Raw genomic sequence first — 20078 nt, forward strand, 5'->3', positions numbered from 1 at the left:
CAACCTCTTGAGAGATGAATGGAGAGGAACAGACCCTGGTGGCCTAGTGGTTAGGATTCCAGGCTTTCACTGCCGTGGCCCAGGTTCAATCCCTGGTCAGGGAACTGAGATCCTGCAAGCCGCGCGGTGTGGCCGCAAGTGGGAATTCGGGCCCCATCTCTCCTGGAGGCTGAGGTCTGGCGGGATGGCCTACACTGGTGGAGTGCAGGCTAGTGTGGCCAAGGGCCCAGTGCATGGTCAGACAAACAACACGCGCTGTCCAGAACCTCTTATCCAGAAGCACCATTTATCCAGGCCCCGTGGAACCGAGTGCCCCCAAGTACCCGCCCCAGTCCTCAGGGGAGCACAGGCACTGCAGGGGCCCGTGGCCTGAGACCCTGTACGCTCCCCAGCCCAGCCCACTATGGGGCCACAGACCCATGCTTGTCCAGCTACCAGCACATCAAGGTGGGGCCCTGGGAGTCAGCTGGCCTCAGACCCTCCTCTATTCCTCACCCCAGGGGCTCCACCAGTCTGGGCTAGCTCAGCACCATGTTAAATAGCTTCCTTGCAATGCCCCTTAAATAAACTCATCCCAGAGCAACCCACCCACCTTACACCCTGGATACATTATTCCACTAGCTTATGCCTTCTAGAGAGTGGAAGGGCTCTCTCCTCCTGCCCTCTGCTCCAGGAAATACCATCTCCCTAAAAAACCAAGGGAAAAAGTCTTCCTCTCAGTTCTGGGGCAGAGATGAGGACAGACCTGGCTTGGAGTGGAAAAGCCAGGAATCCCCATCTGTCCCTCCCTTTCCTTTCTTCTCCTTGCCTTCTTAGCAGGCTGGGTCAGGTGTGACTTACCCAAGGTCACAGACCCAGGACCCAGAGTCCTGACCATCTAGGAAGTGGCCCTGGTTTTGACAGCCCACTCTAGCTCCAGGGCAGGGGACTGACTCCAAGCCTGCCTCTGCCCTTGGCCCCTTGCAGTTCTCCTGGCTCAGAGTGAGCTGGGGAGGTTACAGCTCTTGACTCCACTTGGTCCTGGACCCCTGGCGCTTCCTCTCAGCACCCTCCACCCCTGGTGTCCCCAGGGCTCTCTGGCTCTGGGGATACTCAGACAGCACCAGGGCATGGGAGCAATGGGGCCAGGGCCTGAGCAAGCCTGTCCCTGGCCCCATCAGCATCTGGGCCCAGGCCAGACCTCACACCCAGTACTGGCCGTTCTTGAGGGCAGGGTTGGATGTCCGGCAGAACTGCAGCAGCTCTGGGTCAGGCTGCCCCTCCGGCGGGGCCCCCTGGCCAGGCACCGCTGTGAGGGGGATGGCCTGGCCTGGCTCCATCTTGCGGAAGGTCTCCGCGTCGCCGGCCAGGCCATTTCGGGGCTTGGCAGTCAGCACCTGGACGTTGTGCTTGCCCGTCTTGTTGCGTTTGCGGAGGTAGAAGAGCAGAGGCACCATGAGTGCCAGAAGCAGGAGGACCAGGCACACGGGGACGATGATGCTGAACATGTTGGCCTCGAGAAAGCCCAGGAAGTGCCCCCTGGCCACGGTGGGCACGGGGCTGGAGGCCACCAGGCCTGGCTCACCAGTGGGGGTGCTGCTCCCTGGCTCCCATGCTTCTGTCCGAGCAGGCAGACTGAGCAGGGCCACTCTGTAGGGCCGGGCGGCATTGTAAGGCTCCGTGGCAAAGTCCAGTGAGGCCACAGCAGGAGGGACACCCCTTGCCCACAGCTCCAGAGTGAGACTGTCGCCTGCAGGTCCAGGAGAGCTACCCTCCGGCCTGCCCACCTCCAGCCCCAGCCTCCCATCCTCAAGGTCCTGCTGGGTGAACTGCTCCACAAGCTGGCCGCCCCTGGGCTCTGTCCTGGCCCGGGGCACGCGGACCACGCGGCCATGCCGGGGTCCCGCAAGGAGCCGGAAACGCGGCACACTGCCTGTGCGGTTGGCCAGCTCGCCCGCATCTAAGACAGTGGGGTCCAGGCGTAGGGTGGCACCCTGGGGCCACGGCCCACCTGTCCACACACGCAGCAGAGCCCTCACGGTGACATTCACCGTGGCGGATGCGTTGGCACCCCTGGCCAGTGCCAGGATGCTGAACTGGTCGTGAGAGGAGGAGAAGCTGGTGAAAGCAAAGACCACTTCGCCCTGGTCTACCTGGAACTGGCTGAAGGCTGTGGCAGGCTGCCCGCCCACCAGGAGATGCCCATACCGGGGCCCCTGGGTGAGGCGGTAGGCTGCGTCTGCCTCCTCCCGATCGGAAACCACCTGGAGCTGCTGCCGGCTCAGGGAGGAGCGCCCTAAAGCTTGGGGCACCTCTAGGGGTGCCCGCAGCTGCACCTCAATGGCCGAGGGCAAGACGTCCACGGCCAGGGACATGGGCAGGGGCGGGCTGGCCCCATCAGACACACTCAGCTGGAAGATGCCCACCACGCTGCTCCCATTGGCCACAAAGGCCAGCCGCCCTGCATCCACGTCGGCCTGGGTGAAGCAGGTCACAGGCCCCGGGCTGGCCCCTGCCAGGCTCAGGAAGCCATTGTGTGGGGCCCGCTGCACCCTGTACTCGATCTCTCCCGGAGCCGAGTCTGGGTCCACCACGCTCAGCTGGGCCCGGGAGACGGGGCTGCGGGAGCCCCGGGTGAGCCGGAGCGGGACGGAGGTCTGCGGCTGAGGCGGCCGCTCGTTCACATCCCGCACTGTGATGGCGAAAGCCTCTGAGGTCTGGGGTCCCAGCACGGAGGCCCCCGCGGGCCCCTGGAGGTGGGCACGGAATCGGAAGCCATCCTGCTGGGTGCCCCCGCCGCCGTGGGTGTACACCAGCTGCCCTGCGGCCAGCTCAGACTGCAGGAAGTGGGGCCGCCCGGTGTGGAGGGGCTCCTGGGACAGCAACAGCTGGCCCCACTGGGGGAACTGTGTGATCTGGAAGAGCACATCGTGCTCTGAGCGCCGGGGGGCCGGAACGCTGGCCAGGAAGTTGGAGGCATCGAGGGTGGCTGTGGTGATTTCGGCCCGCTGGCCTTCCGAGACCCAGAGACCTGGGGGTGGGACACAGGCTATGAAGGTCCCGTACACTGAGGGGAGAGCCATGGACCCTCAGACCAGCGTCCCCAAGGCCAGGTTTGTCCCTTCCCCCTCAGACCAGGTACCCCAGGTTGGGGCTCAGGGTCCCAGGAGGACCAGGATCGTGTCCCTCCTTCTGACCTCAATGCCTCCCCACCTGCCCACCCTCCCTGTAATTTACCAGGTCCTGGGAGTTGACATGAGCTGCTGACCTTGGCCTTGTGTCCCCTCCTATCTGGGCCTCTCCCAGTGTCCGCCCCCTGCCCCCCCAACGTTGCCATCCCACCGTGCTGTTCACCTTTGTTCTTCCAGAGGCGGCTGGGGCGCTGGGGACAGGTAGCTTCAAAAGACACAGTCACAGCAAGGGTGGCGGCCATGTCGGGGGCAGGCGGTGAGGACAGCCGGAGCTCCAGGGTGTCATGGGCCTCCCAGAAGGGCTCAGGGGGCATCTCGTGCTCATATAGAACATTCCCAGCATATACCTGCGGGGAGAGCCCATTACTGGGACGAGAGGCAGGTCCAGCCCATGGTGCCCAGGAGCATTGGGCACTTGGGTCTCCCTGACAGCCTCTCTGGAGGAGCCCAGCCTCCCTGGAGGATCTCTCCACTGTGCCTCGCTCTAAGTCTGTAGCCCATGCTCTCCCTCACCAACTCAGTGGGTCACCAGAAAACAGTCACGTGACAGTGAAGAGCCAGGCTCTAGAGTCAGATGCCTGTGTCAAATCCCAGCTCTGCCACCTTGGGCAAGTCACCTCAAACCTCTGAGCCCCCGGGAAAAGCAATGCTCTATCCATGCTTCTCTTGACAGCAGGTCTTTCCCCTTTTGCATGAAATCCCTTACCCTCTTCCTTACTGAAGACACTGCTTCTACCATCTCCTGTCTTTCTCCCATGGTATCAATTTCCCCCCAAATGGATTATTCCCATAGTTATGCAACTATGCTATCTGCCCACCTTAAAGAAGAAACTTCTCTTGACTTCACTTTTTACACCAACATTTGTTCCACCTCCCACATTTTTGCTCTTCTTTGCAGCAAAAATCCAAAAAGAATAGTCTATACTCTACCCCATGCTGTCTCAAGTGCACTCCACCCAGGCTTCTACTCCTGTTGTCACCAAGGGCACGATGGCCTCTGTGTTGCTGGACCCAGCGGCTGGTTCTCAGAGGCACTGGCCACAATTGAGCATTCCTTCCCCCAGCCCACCCGATGGCTTACAGGAAGTTCTGCTCCCTTGGTTTTCCTCCAGCCTCACTAGTCACTTCTTCACAGATGCTCTGACTGGTCCCTCCCCTTCTCCGCAATGTCTGTGGCTTGGCCTTGAGACTCTATCTACAGGCACTGCCCATGTGCTCTTGGTGGGTCTCATGTCCTCAAATGCCAGCCATGAGATGACCCCCTTATTTGTATCTCCAGCCCGGGCTGTGCTCTCCTGAACTCCAGGCTCGTAGCCACCTGCTTCCTGGGCAGCTCCTCGAGGATGTCTGAGGGACATCTCAAACTCACCATGTCCCAGACAATCCCTGACCCGCCCCGCCTCTCCCAGCCTTCCCACTCCAGAGGCCACAGCTCTGTTCTTCCAGTGGCTCAGGCCCCACACCCTGGAGTCACCCCTGATTCCTCTCCTCCTCTCACACACCATCATCTCTGGCCTGGATTACCACAAGAGCTTCTTAAATGTGTCCTGGCTTTGGCCCCTGCTCCACCCCCCTCTACAGTTTGTCCTTAATGCAAAAGTCAGAGTGAGTCTTTAAAAACGTTAAGTCAGGGCTTCCCTGGTGGCGCAGTGGTTGAGAGTCTGCCTGCCAGTGCAGGGGACGTGGGTTCGTGCCCCGGTCCGGGAGGATCCCACGTGCCGCAGAGCGGCTGGGCCCGTGGGCCATGGCCGCTGAGCCTGTGCTTCTGGAGCCTGTGCTCCGCAACGGGAGAGGCCACCAACAGTGTGAGGCCCGCATACCGGGGAAAAAAACAAAACAAAACAAAACAAAACAAAAAAATGTTAAGTCAGGTTCTGTCTCTCTTGCTCAGACAGTGCAATGGCTCACCACCATTTGGCTTCAAAGACCCCATGTGACCCTGTTACCCATGACCTCACCTCCTCCAACTCCTCCCATGGCAACTCCACTCCAGCCACACCCACTGTTCTCAAGGCCCGTCTGCCTGCGTGTTAAACACCAAGGAATAGTCTCCACTTGCATCAAGAAATTCGTTCCCTCCCCTTTCTAATCCCAATGTGTCCTCTTGGCTTATCTTCTGTTTTCCCCTTTTAGGAGACACAGGGAACTATTTTCCTTCTCTCAGAAAAACAAGACTTATGCAATAGTGAGATGGAAGCTGACTGGGGTCACAGTGTGCAGGAGATTCTAGGAGCAGTGGGGTTGTGGTGAAGTGGGGAGCTCTGCATGGTCGAGGAGGGGAGCAGAGCCCAGTCAAAGGGGTAGCTGCTCTTCAGCTGATGGGCCGGAAGAGGGAACACAGGCCTTTTAAGAAACGGAAATCAGGGTTTTGGGTTTTTTTGGTGTGTGTGAGATCCCCCAATTTTAAAATATTAAATGCATGTGTGGGCCAAATAAAACACATCTGTGGGCCAGCTGTGGCCTGCAAGGACTGCCAGCTGTAACCTCTGGCTCAGGCTGACGGGTGGGCAGCAAGGAAATGGAGACCCTCAGGAGTGGGGGTGAGAGCCTGGATGCCTGGGTACAGGAGCTACTTGTAGGTGGGAGGTGTCTGGCTGGGGATGAGGTAAGTCACAGGCAAGGTGGGGAGGGGTCCCTGACCTCTGGGAATCAGTAGTGTCCTTTGGTCAAAGAATGTTGGACTAGCAGTCCGAAGGCATAGCCCCGGTTTTGCTTCGGCTCTAAATAGAGTCACCTGACCTTCGTGAGCCTGTTTCCTTATCTGTAAAATGGAGACACCTGGTCCCTGCCCTACCCACATCAGAGTACTGTGGCACAGTTGCACTGTCAGATACCACCCAGGCCTGCCCTGCCCACTTCTCCAAGGGGGGAGGGTGTGTCTGCCACGAAGCCTCCTCCCAGCTTCCCTGGGTGGCGCTGCCAGCCTGGCCCCCTGGTGGCCATTCAATTCAGTCCTTCAGATTGCCGGGGTGTGAGGGAAGCACTGCAGGGTGGGGGAGGGGCCTGAAGGGCTCATCCTGTTCCCTCCCCCTTCCTGGGCATCCGATGACAAAGCCTCCCAGGGATTCAGGGTGCACAGCCGCTGCAGCCTGCTCCATATTTCATTGTGGGGAGGGGCAGGACGGGAGCCATGGCAGAAGCTGGGAGAACAGAGAACCCAGGCCTGGGGGATGTTGATGTCAGCGACCTGAGAAATCTTCCCACCCTCGTTAAAGTTACTTCCTTCCCCATGCCTGAAAGACTACCACTGCCCCACTCAGCCTTCAGGGAGAACCAAGGCTGCCCTGGAATGCTTGGTACCTCCTGCACTTAGAAGGGGCCTTAATTTAAGTGATGGCTACTGGCCCCACTGGCAGTTAGCACAGAGAGCTCTGTGATCCCAGCAGAGGCAGCCTAGCGGTCTGCCTCTTCCCATGGCTGAGAGTTCCAGTTTTCACTGGTGGCCTCTGCTGTGCTCTGGGATAGCTGTGTCCTGAAGCTGCCATGATGGATGGATGGCAGCTTCACTCCCAACTTGACTTACTCAGCTGCTTCTGTCCACTCGTCTGCTTTCAGGACCCACTCTGCTTCTTGCTGGCTCTTGACCTGAGCCCCAGGCTCACACCTCTGCCCACAAACCCAACAGCTGCCTTTATCTCAAACTCTATTCCCTCCAGACCAAACACTGCCCCTCACCAGCCACTGGGTTGTCTAGGGTCCCCTATGCAGTGTGCCTTTTCCAGACCCCTAGGGTCCAACTGCAGTTCCTTCTGGAAGCCAAGCCCCAGAACCTGATCACTGCCCTGGGACCCTATAGCCCTGACTTCCCGCATCCTTCTTCCTCCCACTGGAACACTAAGCCCCATCTGCCCTACCAGCCTGGTAGCTCCTGGAGGGCGGGGCATGCAGAACCTGGACCATGGCAGGCCCAGGGAGTGGCTGCCAGCAAGGCTGGAGCTGGTACCCGTGTCTACATGTGTGTCCAGGGGAAGAGTGGGCCACTCGAGGCTGGATGGAGTCTAAGCGGTGGCTGTAGAGAGTGGTCCTTACCTCTGCCTGAGTGAAATTCCGCAGGGCCTCCCCAGTGCTGCCCTGCTGCGTGTGGAATAGCCGGCCAAGCCGAGGCCCCCGTACCACACTGTAGAACAGGTGGTGGGGGTCGATGCCTGTGCTGGAACTGGCTCGCAGGCTCTGGCTGCTGAGTGGCTGGATGGACCCTGCGAGAGGCACAAGGGGACTGTCAGCCTCTGACCAGGAGGCCGGGCAAGGCCTGTGACTGCTGGGGAGGCAGCCTGCCCCTGGCATGGCACACCCACCTGGGCAGATGGTCAGCGTCTGGCTGCCCTCCAGTGAGAGGAGCAGCTGCTTCTGGGCCGTCACCCGGAAGAAGTGTCCAGTGGAAGTATGCTCGCCATCAGATAGAACGAAGCGGAAGCCTCCGTCCGGGGCTCCTAGGACAAGCGTGGAGTTGGGTCTCACTGGCCCATGCCGGCGCCCATCCTCGGGGCACCCCCACCTCTCGGCACCCACCTCTGTGTGAGAACAGCACGAGCCCGCCGTCGAGCTGGGCCTGGGTGAAGCTGTGGACCTTGGTGCCCGGCGCTGTCCGCAGCACCACCTGTCCATTGCTGGGCTCCTCAAGGGTGTAGACCAGGTCCTCGGGGCCCGAGTCTCTGTCTGTGCCCCTAAGGGCCTCTGGAGGGATGGGCACAGTGGCCCCCTCCCACATCTGGGGATACAAGAGTGTGAAGGTTCTGCCCCCACCAAGCTTACCCACTTCTTTCCTCCCTGGCCCTGGGGCCACCATCAGGGCTCCAACCACACTCCCATCTGGGCTCCCCTGCACAAAGGGCCCTCCACCCCATTCATCTTCCCCTGTTGGCCCAGGGCTCCCACGCCCAGGCCCCCTGCTCTAGTCCTGCTTGTTCATCAAGGCCAGCTCACGAACCCCAAGAAGACCCCGGCTCTCACCCCCTCCCCAGAGATCCCCAACGCTGACCCAAAGTGCTGCTTAATATGGCTCACTGGCAGGGCAGGGGTCTCCCTTCAGACCCTCCGTGGTGAATCTGGGCAGGGGCTGGCACACGATGGGAATCGTGATTTTTGTCTGCCCAGGATACTTAGAAATGGGCTCCCTTTCCTGGTGAGGGATGGGGTGGGAGGCTTGGTGAGCTGGAGAGGCCAGTGTCTTGCAGCACTGAAGCAGCACTGGGATGGGGGCCCAGGTGTTTCCAGTGCAATCACGAGCCCCCAGGCAGGTGGGTGAAGGCTTCCTGGGGGCAGGCAGCTCCTCCCCATGCTCAGAGTGAAGGGGAGCCCCTCTTCAGCCTCCCACCTGCGAGCAGGGCAGGATCCTGTTCCTGTTCCAAGGGTCCTGTTACAGGTCCTGCTGGGTCAGCAACTTATGAGCAGTACTGGGGAGGGGCTCCCATACCTGGAAAACTGAGCCCCCTGGGATTCCCTCCCCCAGCCCAAGGCTGACCTCAGCCAGAGCTCTGGAAAGAAGGCGGCAAGGCATAGATGCCGGGCTTTAGCACAGGGCTCCTGGCACAAACACGGTGGACAGCACCACCTGGTGGCTGAAGTGCTACACAGCACCATCCGACTGTGGTCCCAGGGCAGCCCTTAGCCTGAAACCTAACCTCTGCTGGCCTCCCCACCACGAGGCTGCTCCCCACAGGCACATCCTACACCACCAAAGATTCCCAGAGCCCCATGTCACAGACAGCCTAAGTCAGCCCTCTTTTGAAACCTTCCAGGGCTGCTGCTGACCCAGAGTCCATACTCTAGAAGTCAGCATTCAAGGCCCTGCCCATATGCTACGCTGCTGTGTGGCCCTGGTCAAGCCACACCCTTCCTGTTCCACCAGTAACTTCTACTGTGACCCTGCAGAAGTTTTGTCACCTTTCTGGGCCTCAACTTCCACCTCTGCTGGATGGGGGCACCATTACTCTGCAGTAGTGTAAGAGGCAGGGGATTTTGGCAAGCCAAGCGGTGGCCTTCACCTGCTGGTGGTGGGAGTGGAGAGGAGCTGGAGTCCACTCTTAAGGGTCTGAAAGAGCTTTTCGTCAGGAGTCCTGGTCCTGAGCCATGGAAAAAGCTTCCTGCTGAGGGTGAGTCCAGGGAACAGCAGGACCAAGCATGTCCATTCACAAGGCCATCTATTGCACTTATAAGTGTCCAGTAATAAAGCCCCACACCTGTGTTCTATTTTCAGTGCAGTCGCTCTTCTCTTTTCCCAATAACCCAGTGAGGCATGTGGCAGGATCCCCATTTTACAGAGGAGGAAACTGAGGCTCACAGAGGGGGAGATATGTGCTGGTCTCTCTCTGGGAGGGGAGGTGGGAGGTGGTCCTAGAATGCTCTCACCTTCAGGCCTGTGTTTGTGGTGAGGACGGGGGGTTGGTCGTTGACAGGCAGGACCGTGATGCTGAAGGTCACGGGATGGCTCTGGCGGTCCATCTCTGAGGCATTAGCCACTAGGACGAAACTGTCCGCCAGCGTCTCGCTCCCATCATGCACATAGAGAATCAGCTGCTGTTCCACCTGCAGGCAGGCCCAGGGCTAGAGGTCATGCCCCAGCAGGCCTGAGACCCATGGTGGGTCTCAGGCCCAGCACGTTTCATGCCCTGCCTTTGGGTGCAGGAGGAGATTGACTCCTCCAGAGCTTCAGTTTCTGCAGGTGGCAATGGGGACAATCATTTCTCCCAGAGCTAAGGAATGAAGGAGTGGAGGAAATGGGGACATTCACCTCTCTCTGCCAGTGAGGGAGGATGAGATGAGGTGCTCTGTAAATGTGGGCTCCCGTCTCCTATCTGTGCATACCCCCAGACCCTGCCCCCAGATCTGGGCTGCACCCTGGGCCTCCCTGACCATACCTCTCTCCAGGAGAAGGTGCTGAGGGTCCTGTCTTGACGTCCTTCCTTTCTCTGCAGGACCCCATGCTGGGGTGGCTCCAGCACCTGCAGGTCAAGGCCCGGCAGCGTGGGGAAGTAGGGCCCAGTGATGCGGAGCAGTGGAGGGGCCAGCGTGCGGGTGCCGCCCTCGGGGACGCTGAAGTTCAGCGCCTCCAGTGGGATGGCAGCGGGCAGCACCTCCAGCTCCACGTGGATGCCCTGGAGGGGAGCACCCAGGCCTGAGGATACATCCAGGGAGAAGACATCGCTCCAGGCCTCAGGGTGGGAGTGCAGGTACAGGACCCTGCCCGCGTCCACTGCCTCCTGGGAGAAGCTGTGCACAGCGTCCAGGCTGGGCAGCTCGGCTGCCGTGGCGCTGTGGGACAACATCACCAGGTGGCCAGAGCTTGGCGGGGTCTTCACTGAGAACACAATGTCTGCCGGTGGCACTGCCTCCTGGGCTGCCTGGTTATGAGAGGGGTCACAGAAGGAGGTTGTTGAAGCCTCTGAGGTACACACTCCCTCAGCGATGTACACAATCACACATCCTCAGATTCAGTGACACGGACATACAGTCTCACCACACACAAATGTGTGGACAGAGACATGTATATGTCATACACACACACACACACACACACACACACACACACACACACACACACACACACACACACACACACACACACACACACACACACTGACTGCCCCTGCCATGCTACTGCCACAAGAGGGCGCTCCATCCTTCTCTGCGACACAGACTCCTAGAGTACAGGCCCCAGGCAGCTTGCAGACCCTAGTCCAGTCCAGGGTCTGGAGGGAAGGTGCTTCCTCATCTGATGGTCCAGCCATAAAAGGCTATACACCACCGCCAAACTCACATTCCTGTTCTGTCCCTCTGCCTGGAATACTGTCCCCCTGTTCTCTGTTGTTAAATCCCAGACTCTTCAAAGCCTGGCTCAAATGCTGCCTTCTCCTGGCAGAAGACTTCCCAACACCAGACATGTTTAGTCACAGTCTGCCCTAAAGTCCAGACAGCCAGAACCACAAGAGGCTCCGAAGTTGGCAGTGTAAGAGAATAAGGCCCAGAGAGGGCAAGCAACTGGTGTGAGGTTGCACAGCAAGGCAATGGGTCTGCTGGATGGCCTGCTGTTGCTCTGTGAGGTTCCTGGGTGGTCAGCAGCCCTCTCCAGACCCTGAGGCCTGGTCTGAGGTCTGGGAAAAGAACTGAGGACATGGGGAACTTCCCTGGTGGTCTAGTGGTTAAGAATCCACCTTCCAATGCAGAGGATGTGGGTTTGATTCCTGGTTGGGGAAGTAAGATCCCACATGCCTCGGGGCAGCTAAGCCCGCGAGCCGCAGCAAAGGTCCTGCGTGCCTCAGCTAAGACCTGATGCAGCCAAAAAAAAAAAAAAAAAAATTAAAAAAAAAAAAAAAATGAACTGAGGACATGGGAGCTGGGCGGTGGGGGCAACCAAGTCTGTCTTCAAGACCTATAGTCCTCAAAGTTTGTACCTGTTAAAACCCTCCAGAGAGCCTACTCTTGTTCAAATACAGATTCTCAGGCTCCACATCAGAGTCTGTGGTCTGGGTGGGGCCCAGGAATTTGAATGGTTGGCCACAGCATGTACATCTGTGCACATGACATGTGGAGGAACACACAACACGCATAGGCAGCCGTATGTACAATAAACTCCCCAGAAACCCTCAGGCATACAACATGCACAGGTACAGATACATACCTAAGGCACATACACACACTGGCCCAGAAGCCACCACAGGCACATCCCAAACCATCCAAGCACGCATGGCATGAAGGCTGGAGGGAAGGATCCCTTTTACCTGGCCCATACCCCTGTTCACGCCCTCAGCCCTTTACCTCCAGCTGGTCTCTTCTGATCTCAGCCGCCTCCCCCTGGAAGACATAGATCTTCTTGTTCTGGACGAGGTGCAGTGGGGCCAGTGGCCCCTCTAGGGCAATGGTCACTTGTAGGGTAGCATCTGTGTGCACAGGCCCTGCCTCCACAGAGAAAGCCAGGGTATCACGGGGGCTGAGGCTGCCGTTGTGGCTGTAGAGAATGGCCCCATCCAGCAGGTCCTGCTGGGAGAAGGTTGTGACTGGCTGGCCGCCCCGGAGCAGCCGTCCCCAGCGTGGGCCGGCTGTGACATGGTAGTGGACCTCATCCTCACTGCGGATATCTAGGTTGGTGTCCAGGTGGAGCACAGCTGTGTCGATGGTGCCCTGGCCTCCTTGAGGGACCACAAGGCTGGAGCCATTGGCCACACGGAGGTAGGGCTCCGAGGCCTGCACTTCGAGCAGCGCTGTGGCCTGGTGCTGCCCATCGGACACCTGCAGCTGGATCCAGCCGCGGTCGGCCCCCGAGTGCACGAACAGGACCCGCCTCTTCCTGAGGTCCTCCTGGGTGAAGCGGTAGATGGGCCGGGTGGGCTCATCTACAGTCACAATGCTGCCAAAGAGGAGGTCCTTGCGGGTCAGCACCAGCTGAGCATCAGCAAAGCCGGAGTCAGCATCGCTGAAGGCCATGTCGTCGGTGGTCAGCAGGCGCTGCCCACCGCGGGCCACGTGGAAGATGTGGCTGATGGTCTGCACAGGGGCGTGGTCATTCACAGGCTGGATGGCCACCCGGAAGACACCCCGTACCTCCTCCCAGGCCACATCACCACTGCCCTCGCTCTGGCGGGTAGCCACAAAGGGAATGTCATCTTCCGTGGTCTCAGAGTCGTCATGCTGGTAGACCAGCCGGCGGTGCAGCAGGTCCTCATTGGTGAAGGATGTCACCACGGTGACACTGTCCTGTGCCCCCTGCCACACCAACCTGCCGTGGCGGGGCCGCTCCATGACCTCATAGAGGTAGCTGGCACTGTTGAGACTCTTGACAAAGAGGTGATCAGCAGAGAGGACGCCCTCGCCGCCCTCAGGCACCGAGAGGAGGACGTTGGTGAGGACAGGGGCGTCCGGATCACCACCGATGTGGATGGGGAAGGTGTAGAGTGGGGAGAAGTGTGGTGGGGCTGTGACCCGGAAACGGAAGGAGTCCTCGACTGCCTCTGAGGCACGTGCTGTGGCCCCATAAGTCAACCGGCCAGCCTGCAGGTCGTGCTGGGTGAAGCTCTGGCCGTCCGACAGCCGCGTGCCCCGTAGCTGAAGATTACCCTTCCTGGGGGCCTCAACCACCTCATAGTGGAAGGTGGTGGGGTTTGGGCCTGCCTCCTCCAGGGTGGCTTCCAGGTGGGCTGTGGTGATGGCCTCCTGCTGGGCGTTCTGCGGGTGCAGAGGCTCCAGCCGCAGCAGCCACACCGTGGCTCTCTGGACTGTCACTGGGAAGGACAGATTGCTCAGGGTCTCCTGGCCCACCTGCACCTCCAGGGCCACGTTCTCCATGGTGTCCTCGGCGTGGTGCTGTGGGTCGGTGCTCAGGTACCTCACGCGGCCCTGCTCCACGTCCCGCTGGTGGAAGGCCCGTGTGGCCCTCCACTCGGTGCCCTCCGCCCCGCCCGCTCCCTGCTTCTGCAGCTCCCCAAACTGTAGGGCCCCGGTGAGTCGGAACAGCACACTCACATCCTGCCCCACAGCATTTGTCTCAACCGACAGGTTGGAGGGCAAGACAGGTACAGTGGAGCCCTGGGCCAGGCGCAGCCCCGTGTTGTGGCGGACCTGAATGGCCGGCCGGACGGCCACCACCTTCAGTGTGACCGGGGGGCTGGCTTGCAGCCCGTCGCTGACCCGGAACGTCAGGTCCGGGGCGGGCCCGCCACGGTGGACATACACTAGGCTGCCCGCATCCAGTTCCTGGCAGGAGAACTCAGTCACTGGCTCCCCAGGCTGGTCTTGGCGCTCCACGGGGAGGCCGGCGGGGACACCAAGGAGCTGGAAGGTGAGGCCCTCGCAGGCGGAGTCTGGGTCATCGGCCTGGAAGACCTCCGGCCCCAGCAGCTTCTGAGTGTGTTCCAGGATCACCATGAGGCTGCCTTGCGGGAAGATGACGCGGGGTGGGTCGTTGATGGGGTTTATCTGAATGGGCAGGATATAAGTTTGGCCCCTCCGAAGGCAGGAGGGCACGGGCCCCCGGGCTGTCACCGACACCTCGAGCACCAGCTGGTCGGAGGTGTCCTCGGAGCCATCGTGGACGAAGCGGGCCTTGCGGTTCACCACGTCCAGGAGGGTGAACATTTTCCGTGCCCGGGCACCCGGGATGTCCAGCTCTAGCTCGCCGTGGCGGGCCCCGCGGCTCACGCTGAACAGCACCTGGGATTTGCGCAGCTCGGCCTTGCTCAGATCCAGCGTGGGCTGCACGTGCCGCCACTCCAGCCAGGCTGTGCCGCCCTCCACCACCACCAGCGGGCGGACAGTCAGCAGCTGGGTGAAATTGGCAAAGATCGGAGGCAGCCCCGGTTCAGGGGTGCAGGGCTCAGGCAGCTCCATGGCCGGCCAAGCCTCGGGTGCCAGGGTGGAGAAAGCTTCGTACGGGCCATAGGCGTCCTCCTCGTACTCGTCTTCCTCCAGCCTGCAGCCGGCCGCCATGCTGCGAGTCAGCAAGGCCTCCCGGAGCCCCCATCTCTGACCATTGATGCTGAGATCCTCCAGGCAGCCCAGCAGGGAGACGTTGACAGCCAGGCCCAGGCGGTGTTCCTGGAGATGGCGAGAGCCCTCTGCATCCAGTCCCCCAAGGAGGAGACTGCCTCGTGGCTCTAGGTAGCTAAGGACCCCACGGTTGGAAGTACGTGTGGGGTACTGGTCCACGGAGATTTCCAGCCTGTGAGCGTCCATGTGGACACTGACCTCGTGGGGCTGCCCATCGGCCACAGGCACACTGTTGTGGAGCAATATGGTGCCCTGGCCCTTCTCCACCACAGCCCGCAGGTGGCCCTCAAATATGTCCACGTAGATGAAGTCCCCATGCCGGCCCCCTGCCTGGAAGGCCAGCGGCGCCTGCCAGCTCCGTGTGGTGAGTGTAAACTCCAGGGTGCCTTCATCCCGAGTGCCCCAGGCAGGGAAGGCAGCCAGTGAGTGGGGCCCAGAGAAGCCCATGGCCACGTCATCACCGGCAGAGAACTCCTCAGCACAGCCCTCAGGCACGTCTGGGGTCAGTGGCCGAAGGAGGCTGCGGCCATTGAGGGTGGCTGTGTGGAGGCAACCCCGCAGGGGTCGGCTGGCTCTGCTCAGGTAGGGCAGGCCAAGGCTCCCGGTGCCCCCCAGGAAGAGCCCATAGGGGACCTCCAGGGGGGCCTGTTGGACTTGGGCGGAGGCATTCAGGAGCCCATCGACTGACAACGAGGCCCAGCTGTCTGACACGGTCAGCCCCACAGTGTGGGGAACGGAGTCGCTCAGCAGTGTCTCTTCCAGGGTCTGCATCCTCACCTCCTCCTGGCCCAGGATAAATCTGACCTGAGGAGAGATGGGGGAATGGGGGATGGGGGAGGTACACTGAATCCATCACTTCTGCAGTAAAAGCATAACCGGTCCCCCACACTTGGGGTCCCCAGAGCAGAGGGCCTAGGACAAAAGCTTCTCACGCCACTCCTCTCCCTTTCCTGCCATCTCTTTACGCATCCCCCAAACACTCACCAAAGTGATCTCCGTGCCAGGCCTGGATGGGCTCAGGGGACCCCGATGTGAATCCGATGTGGTCCCTGCCCACACAGACCTGTCATACAGCAAGATGCTTTCCTAGAGATTCAGCCTAAATTCTTTTATGTCTCCCCTCTTTCCTTGGGTGAGAGGTGCTAGAAAAATCACCTCGGAATACAGAAGATTCTTCCCCTGGCATAATGGGCACCTGAGAATCCCCTGATGAGTCCCCCTAAGTAGAGCAAAACACCGTGGGGTCACTGAGGCTGCCAGGCTCACTGTTCAGAAATGGGGAGCCCAATCAGATGCTCTGTGTTTTGACCTGTCCAAGGGGAGGTCCTTGGGAAGAGAAGAGAGACATGGTTCTGTCCCTAGGACATTGACACCAGAGCTGGCTCTGGTGTGGTGTTCCCACAACCAGATGGTAAAATGGGTGGTGGCAGAGTATGGAAACTGACAGAGCAGAGCACTAAGAACGTATGGCCTTGGGAGTCCACGTATGGCACACCTTTCTAGGGGTGTGGCATCAATATACCTGGCAGGGAGGAAGAGCATCAGTGCTAGGTTGTACCAGGCCATGTTCAACAGTGACACCTTGTGGCAGTGAGAAGCAATGGCAGCATCAGATGGACTGAAAGCAGCTGAGGGATTGAGAGGACCAGAGGCCTCTCTCCCCTGGGGTGTGGAAGCAGATGGCTCCCCCAAATTTGGACTAAGACCTCATGTTCTCAAACTCTTCATGGTTAGGGGGAAGCCTCAAGAGAGAGCCAGAAGACTCTTTGCTAATAAAGTTTGTGGTGACTTGAAGGATGAAACGGAAAACTGAGAAAGCTGTGGCAGTATTGGTTGTTCCATCATCGACAGACAGTGGTGAATCAGGGTGATTGGTGCAATGCCAGAGGAGTGCATGGGGGTGCTGGAACCCAGGAGAGGGGACCCAGTCCAGGTGAGGAAGGGATGCCCATGCTGAGACTTCAAGGAGAGGCTGGAGTTAGGCAGGTGCAGGGAATGAGTGAGGCTTGCACCAGGCAGAGGAAGTGTAGCGAGCAAAAGCCCGGCAGCAAGAGACCACAAGACGGCAGGGAACTGAAAGCAGCCAGGGTGGTCAGGACACAAAGGACCGGCTAGGGCTCGTGGTGAGAAGTGTGGCTAGAGAGCAGGAGGCCAGAGCTGGTTCGTGAGGAAGTCACACCTTCTGGGATGCTTCTGTCCATCTCACAGTGGGGAACGTGAGACCTCAAGGCGAAAGTGACTCCCACAAGGTCACACAGCCGGTTGGGGGCCACTCAAAGCTAGAGAAGGAGTCCAGCAGGGAGATGTCACTGACCTGCAGGCGTCCAGAGTGGAGCTGTAGGAGGAGGTAGTCAGCTGGGCCTGCCGCCAGGAGAAGCAGAGCTTCGGGCTGGGACGTAGAAAACTCCAGCTGTAGGTCTATGTCAGTCAGAGCCATGGCCATAGGCACCTCCAGGTGGTTCTCTCCGAAGAAGGAGGCTATGTGATAGAGAGAGCTGTGGTGAAGCTTAGCCCCTTGCCTGGAGGACAGGTGCCTCAGGGTGGAAGTGGGGGCTGCAGGGAGGGTGTGGTATATGCTGATGCTCCCTCACGGTTCTCCTATGTGGTGCTCTCCCGCGGCCTCAGCTGGTCCCAGCACCTGCTTGGTCCTGGCACCAGAAGGCACGGCCTCACCTTGTGTCCAGCCCAGACCCTGGCTCTGAAGGAGGCCAGACCCAGCATTTCAAGCATCTCAGGTCTCTTCCTCAGAGGTTTCTGGGGCCCGAGGCCTCTGGCAGCTCTGGCTCTCTTCCCCTGGGCCCCAGAGGAATCTCCATCCTGTGTCTGGCTCAAAGGGAAATGGTCACAACCCCCAGGAATGAAGCTCTAGGAGAACCACCTCTACCAAAACTGATCCCTGCTCAAATTCCTTCTCCTAAGTGCCCATATGGTGTAGCCCCTGGGTTGGCTGGGACCACAGCTGGGCTCTGGTGGTGGTAAGTCAGGCAACCCACCCATCCCTGCATCTCTCTTGGGCCATGCTCCCAGCTGTCTTTGGGGGTCTGGGGGTGTGCAGCTTGTTGGCCTGAGTCCATCGAAGAGCAAAGGCTCTGAGGCTAGATGGAGACCACGTGCAGTGCCGGACCCAAAATGGGCCAAACTTCCTCCATCACCCTGTATTGCTTCCTGCTGCTTAGCTGTTAAAGGCCCCTGGTGAGCGGTCAGATCCGGCCCCTTTATTTCCACCATGGCCAGGAAGCCAGGGAAGACAAGAGCTGAGTTCTTCAAGCTTCGGTCTGAGGCTGAAGACAAGGCCTGGGAGGGGATGACGGCCTGATGGGCAGGCCAGAGGGCCTCCCAAGACAGGAGGTCATATTTGGGGTTTCCCAGGGTCAGTGGTCCCTGTGTAGGGACACCTCCTCTTTTTAAGTTGTCACCCCCTCCAGGCAGTTTCCCCAAATTAGCCTCTCTTGGCCTCTAACCTGCTGCCACAATTTCTGGTCCATTCCTTTCGTGGAGATTAGTGCCAAATATAATGTTGACTCTCCCCACTTGACATCCAGGGCTGGGGAGACAGGAATGGGTTACGAAGATGATTCACCCCCCTTGGGCTTCTCTTAAATCCGGTGAGAGTGAGTAAAGGCTGATGGCCTTGATAAGGATGATCTGGCACCAGCCATATACATACTGGTCCCCGGGCAGCCTGAGCCAGCTGACATGCACCTGAAGAAGTAGCATCAGCCACTGGAGGAGTCCCAGACTTGTATGTCCTAAGGGTAGCCAACACAGCCTGGAGGGATGGAGGGATGTCCAAGAAAGATAATGCTCTTCCCCCCCCGGGTTGAGCTGAAATCCCTTCTACTTATCCCCTCTTGCCAGCACTTGCTGGCAACACCAGAGCCTTGTTTGGGAAGCTAAAGGAATCAAAGGAGAACTGCAAAACCATCCAGGCGGACACAGCCCAGCGGGCCCGGGGCACCTCGGTGCCCATGAGGGACAGACCAGGGAACTGGCAGCTGGCAGGCACCTACAGGGGTGCCTTATCTGCAAGATCATCGATTCTTAAGAACAAAACGCAGCACACTAAACTGAGGGCAGCCACAGCCAAAGAGTGGGGGCAGGTGGCTCCATAGGATGGAGCCACCACTGTGGCAAGCAAGAACTCAGAACAGCTGGCAAGAGCTGATTGTTACATTTTCAGGAATTTTGCAAGCCAGGTGATGTTGCCCAGTGAGAATATTTATACCACAGAAAGAGCCAAACACTACAAATCAGGGCTCCCTGTCTCCAGGAGAGCCTTTTGCTAAACATTTACCTGCTTACCACGCAGGAGTTGGGGCCCACTGTATCCCCTGTATGGGAGTGAGCACAAGCCCTCACCCACACCCCCTTTTGCTAAAGGTGGATGTCAACCCGCCAGGGCACAGTCAAGCTGCGGAGCAGGCAGGAACTTAAGTAGCTGGCTGTCTCTAACCACTGAACCACCTGCCTCCAGCACCCTCCCAGCAGGGGAGAGTAGCAGCCTGTTAGGCCTGGTTCTCCAGGCCAGAGTGGGAGGGTGACAGGAAGCAGAGGTTCTCTCCAGAGAGCTGGGGTCTGAATGGGCCCATTGAGGGGCTGAGCCCTGCTGTTTCCTGCGGGGCCAGGCGGGAAAGGGCTCACACAAGCTGCCTTGTGCTGCTGGGAGCACACAGGCCAGGCAGCCCCCTTGCCCCAGTGGAGGGCTCTGAGGCCTTGCTGGCCAGGATTTTGGAAACTCTGACAGTGCCACTCCCCCCACCTCCTGGTCTCCTGCTGCCTCTCTTACTGTCTCTGATGGGCTGCAGTTGTAAGAACCCAGAGTCCCTGTTCTGGGCTGGGGGCGGGGGACAGTTGGAGAGGGGCTTCGAATGGAGAGGGGATGCAGGATAAAGAAGTCATGAGCTTGGAGTCAATCCCAGAGGGCTTCCTGGGGGAGGTGAGGGTTGTGTAGAGGAGCAGAGAGGGAGGGAAATGGGCAGTCTCAGAGGGAAGCAAGGCCAAGAGACTGGCAGGGATATACAGGTTCTGGAAATGTTGAAGACAGAGGAGTAGAGAGAAAAGAAGCATGGGCTACACCAGGCTCAGCAGCCTGAGAGGGGTGCCAGGGCAGTGGAGGGAGGAGAGGAGGCATCATTACTGCCTGGAGAACCGTCCCTGACTCTCTTGGGCCAAGAAGACCCACGATTCATCAAAACACCAGTTCAGGCTTGCAGCAGCTATGTGGGCTGCCCTCTGGGTCAGAAGAAGGGGCCCAACTCAGGCCTCAGTGTCACCATTCTGTAAAATGGGCACTCCTTCCCACTCTTTCCTCCTCCTGTCTGTGGGGATTAGTCCTGGAGGTCCCTTTCAGGTCTGGGTCTGCTCTCAAATGTGAGTGTGCAGAGGGTTAATGGTGTGGGCTGCTTGGGTGGCTCCAGGCCTTTGGCGGGG

At 59.3% G+C, this 20078-nt stretch overlaps 1 protein-coding gene across 2 annotated transcripts in view; it reads right to left on the reverse strand.

Annotated features, from left to right (window-relative positions):
- Positions 1 to 267: 267 nt before the first annotated feature.
- The window catches only part of CSPG4 (chondroitin sulfate proteoglycan 4), a 35849-nt gene continuing 16038 nt past the window's right edge, over positions 268 to 20078 (reverse strand). For both annotated transcript variants that reach the window (XM_059058873.2, XM_067029380.1), the window contains exons 2-10: positions 16963 to 17126; positions 11925 to 15452; positions 10028 to 10510; positions 9519 to 9695; positions 7680 to 7878; positions 7466 to 7600; positions 7200 to 7366; positions 3334 to 3517; positions 268 to 3010 (exon numbers count right to left, since the gene is read on the reverse strand). In XM_059058873.2, coding sequence (XP_058914856.1) covers positions 1182 to 3010; positions 3334 to 3517; positions 7200 to 7366; positions 7466 to 7600; positions 7680 to 7878; positions 9519 to 9695; positions 10028 to 10510; positions 11925 to 15452; positions 16963 to 17126 — 6866 coding nt within the window. In that variant the 3' untranslated portion in view covers positions 268 to 1181. The remainder of the gene's footprint in view (positions 3011 to 3333; positions 3518 to 7199; positions 7367 to 7465; positions 7601 to 7679; positions 7879 to 9518; positions 9696 to 10027; positions 10511 to 11924; positions 15453 to 16962; positions 17127 to 20078) is intronic.

Source organism: Kogia breviceps, chromosome 3, assembly GCF_026419965.1.
Source record: "Kogia breviceps isolate mKogBre1 chromosome 3, mKogBre1 haplotype 1, whole genome shotgun sequence".
Classification (NCBI taxonomy): Eukaryota; Metazoa; Chordata; class Mammalia; order Artiodactyla; family Physeteridae; genus Kogia; species Kogia breviceps.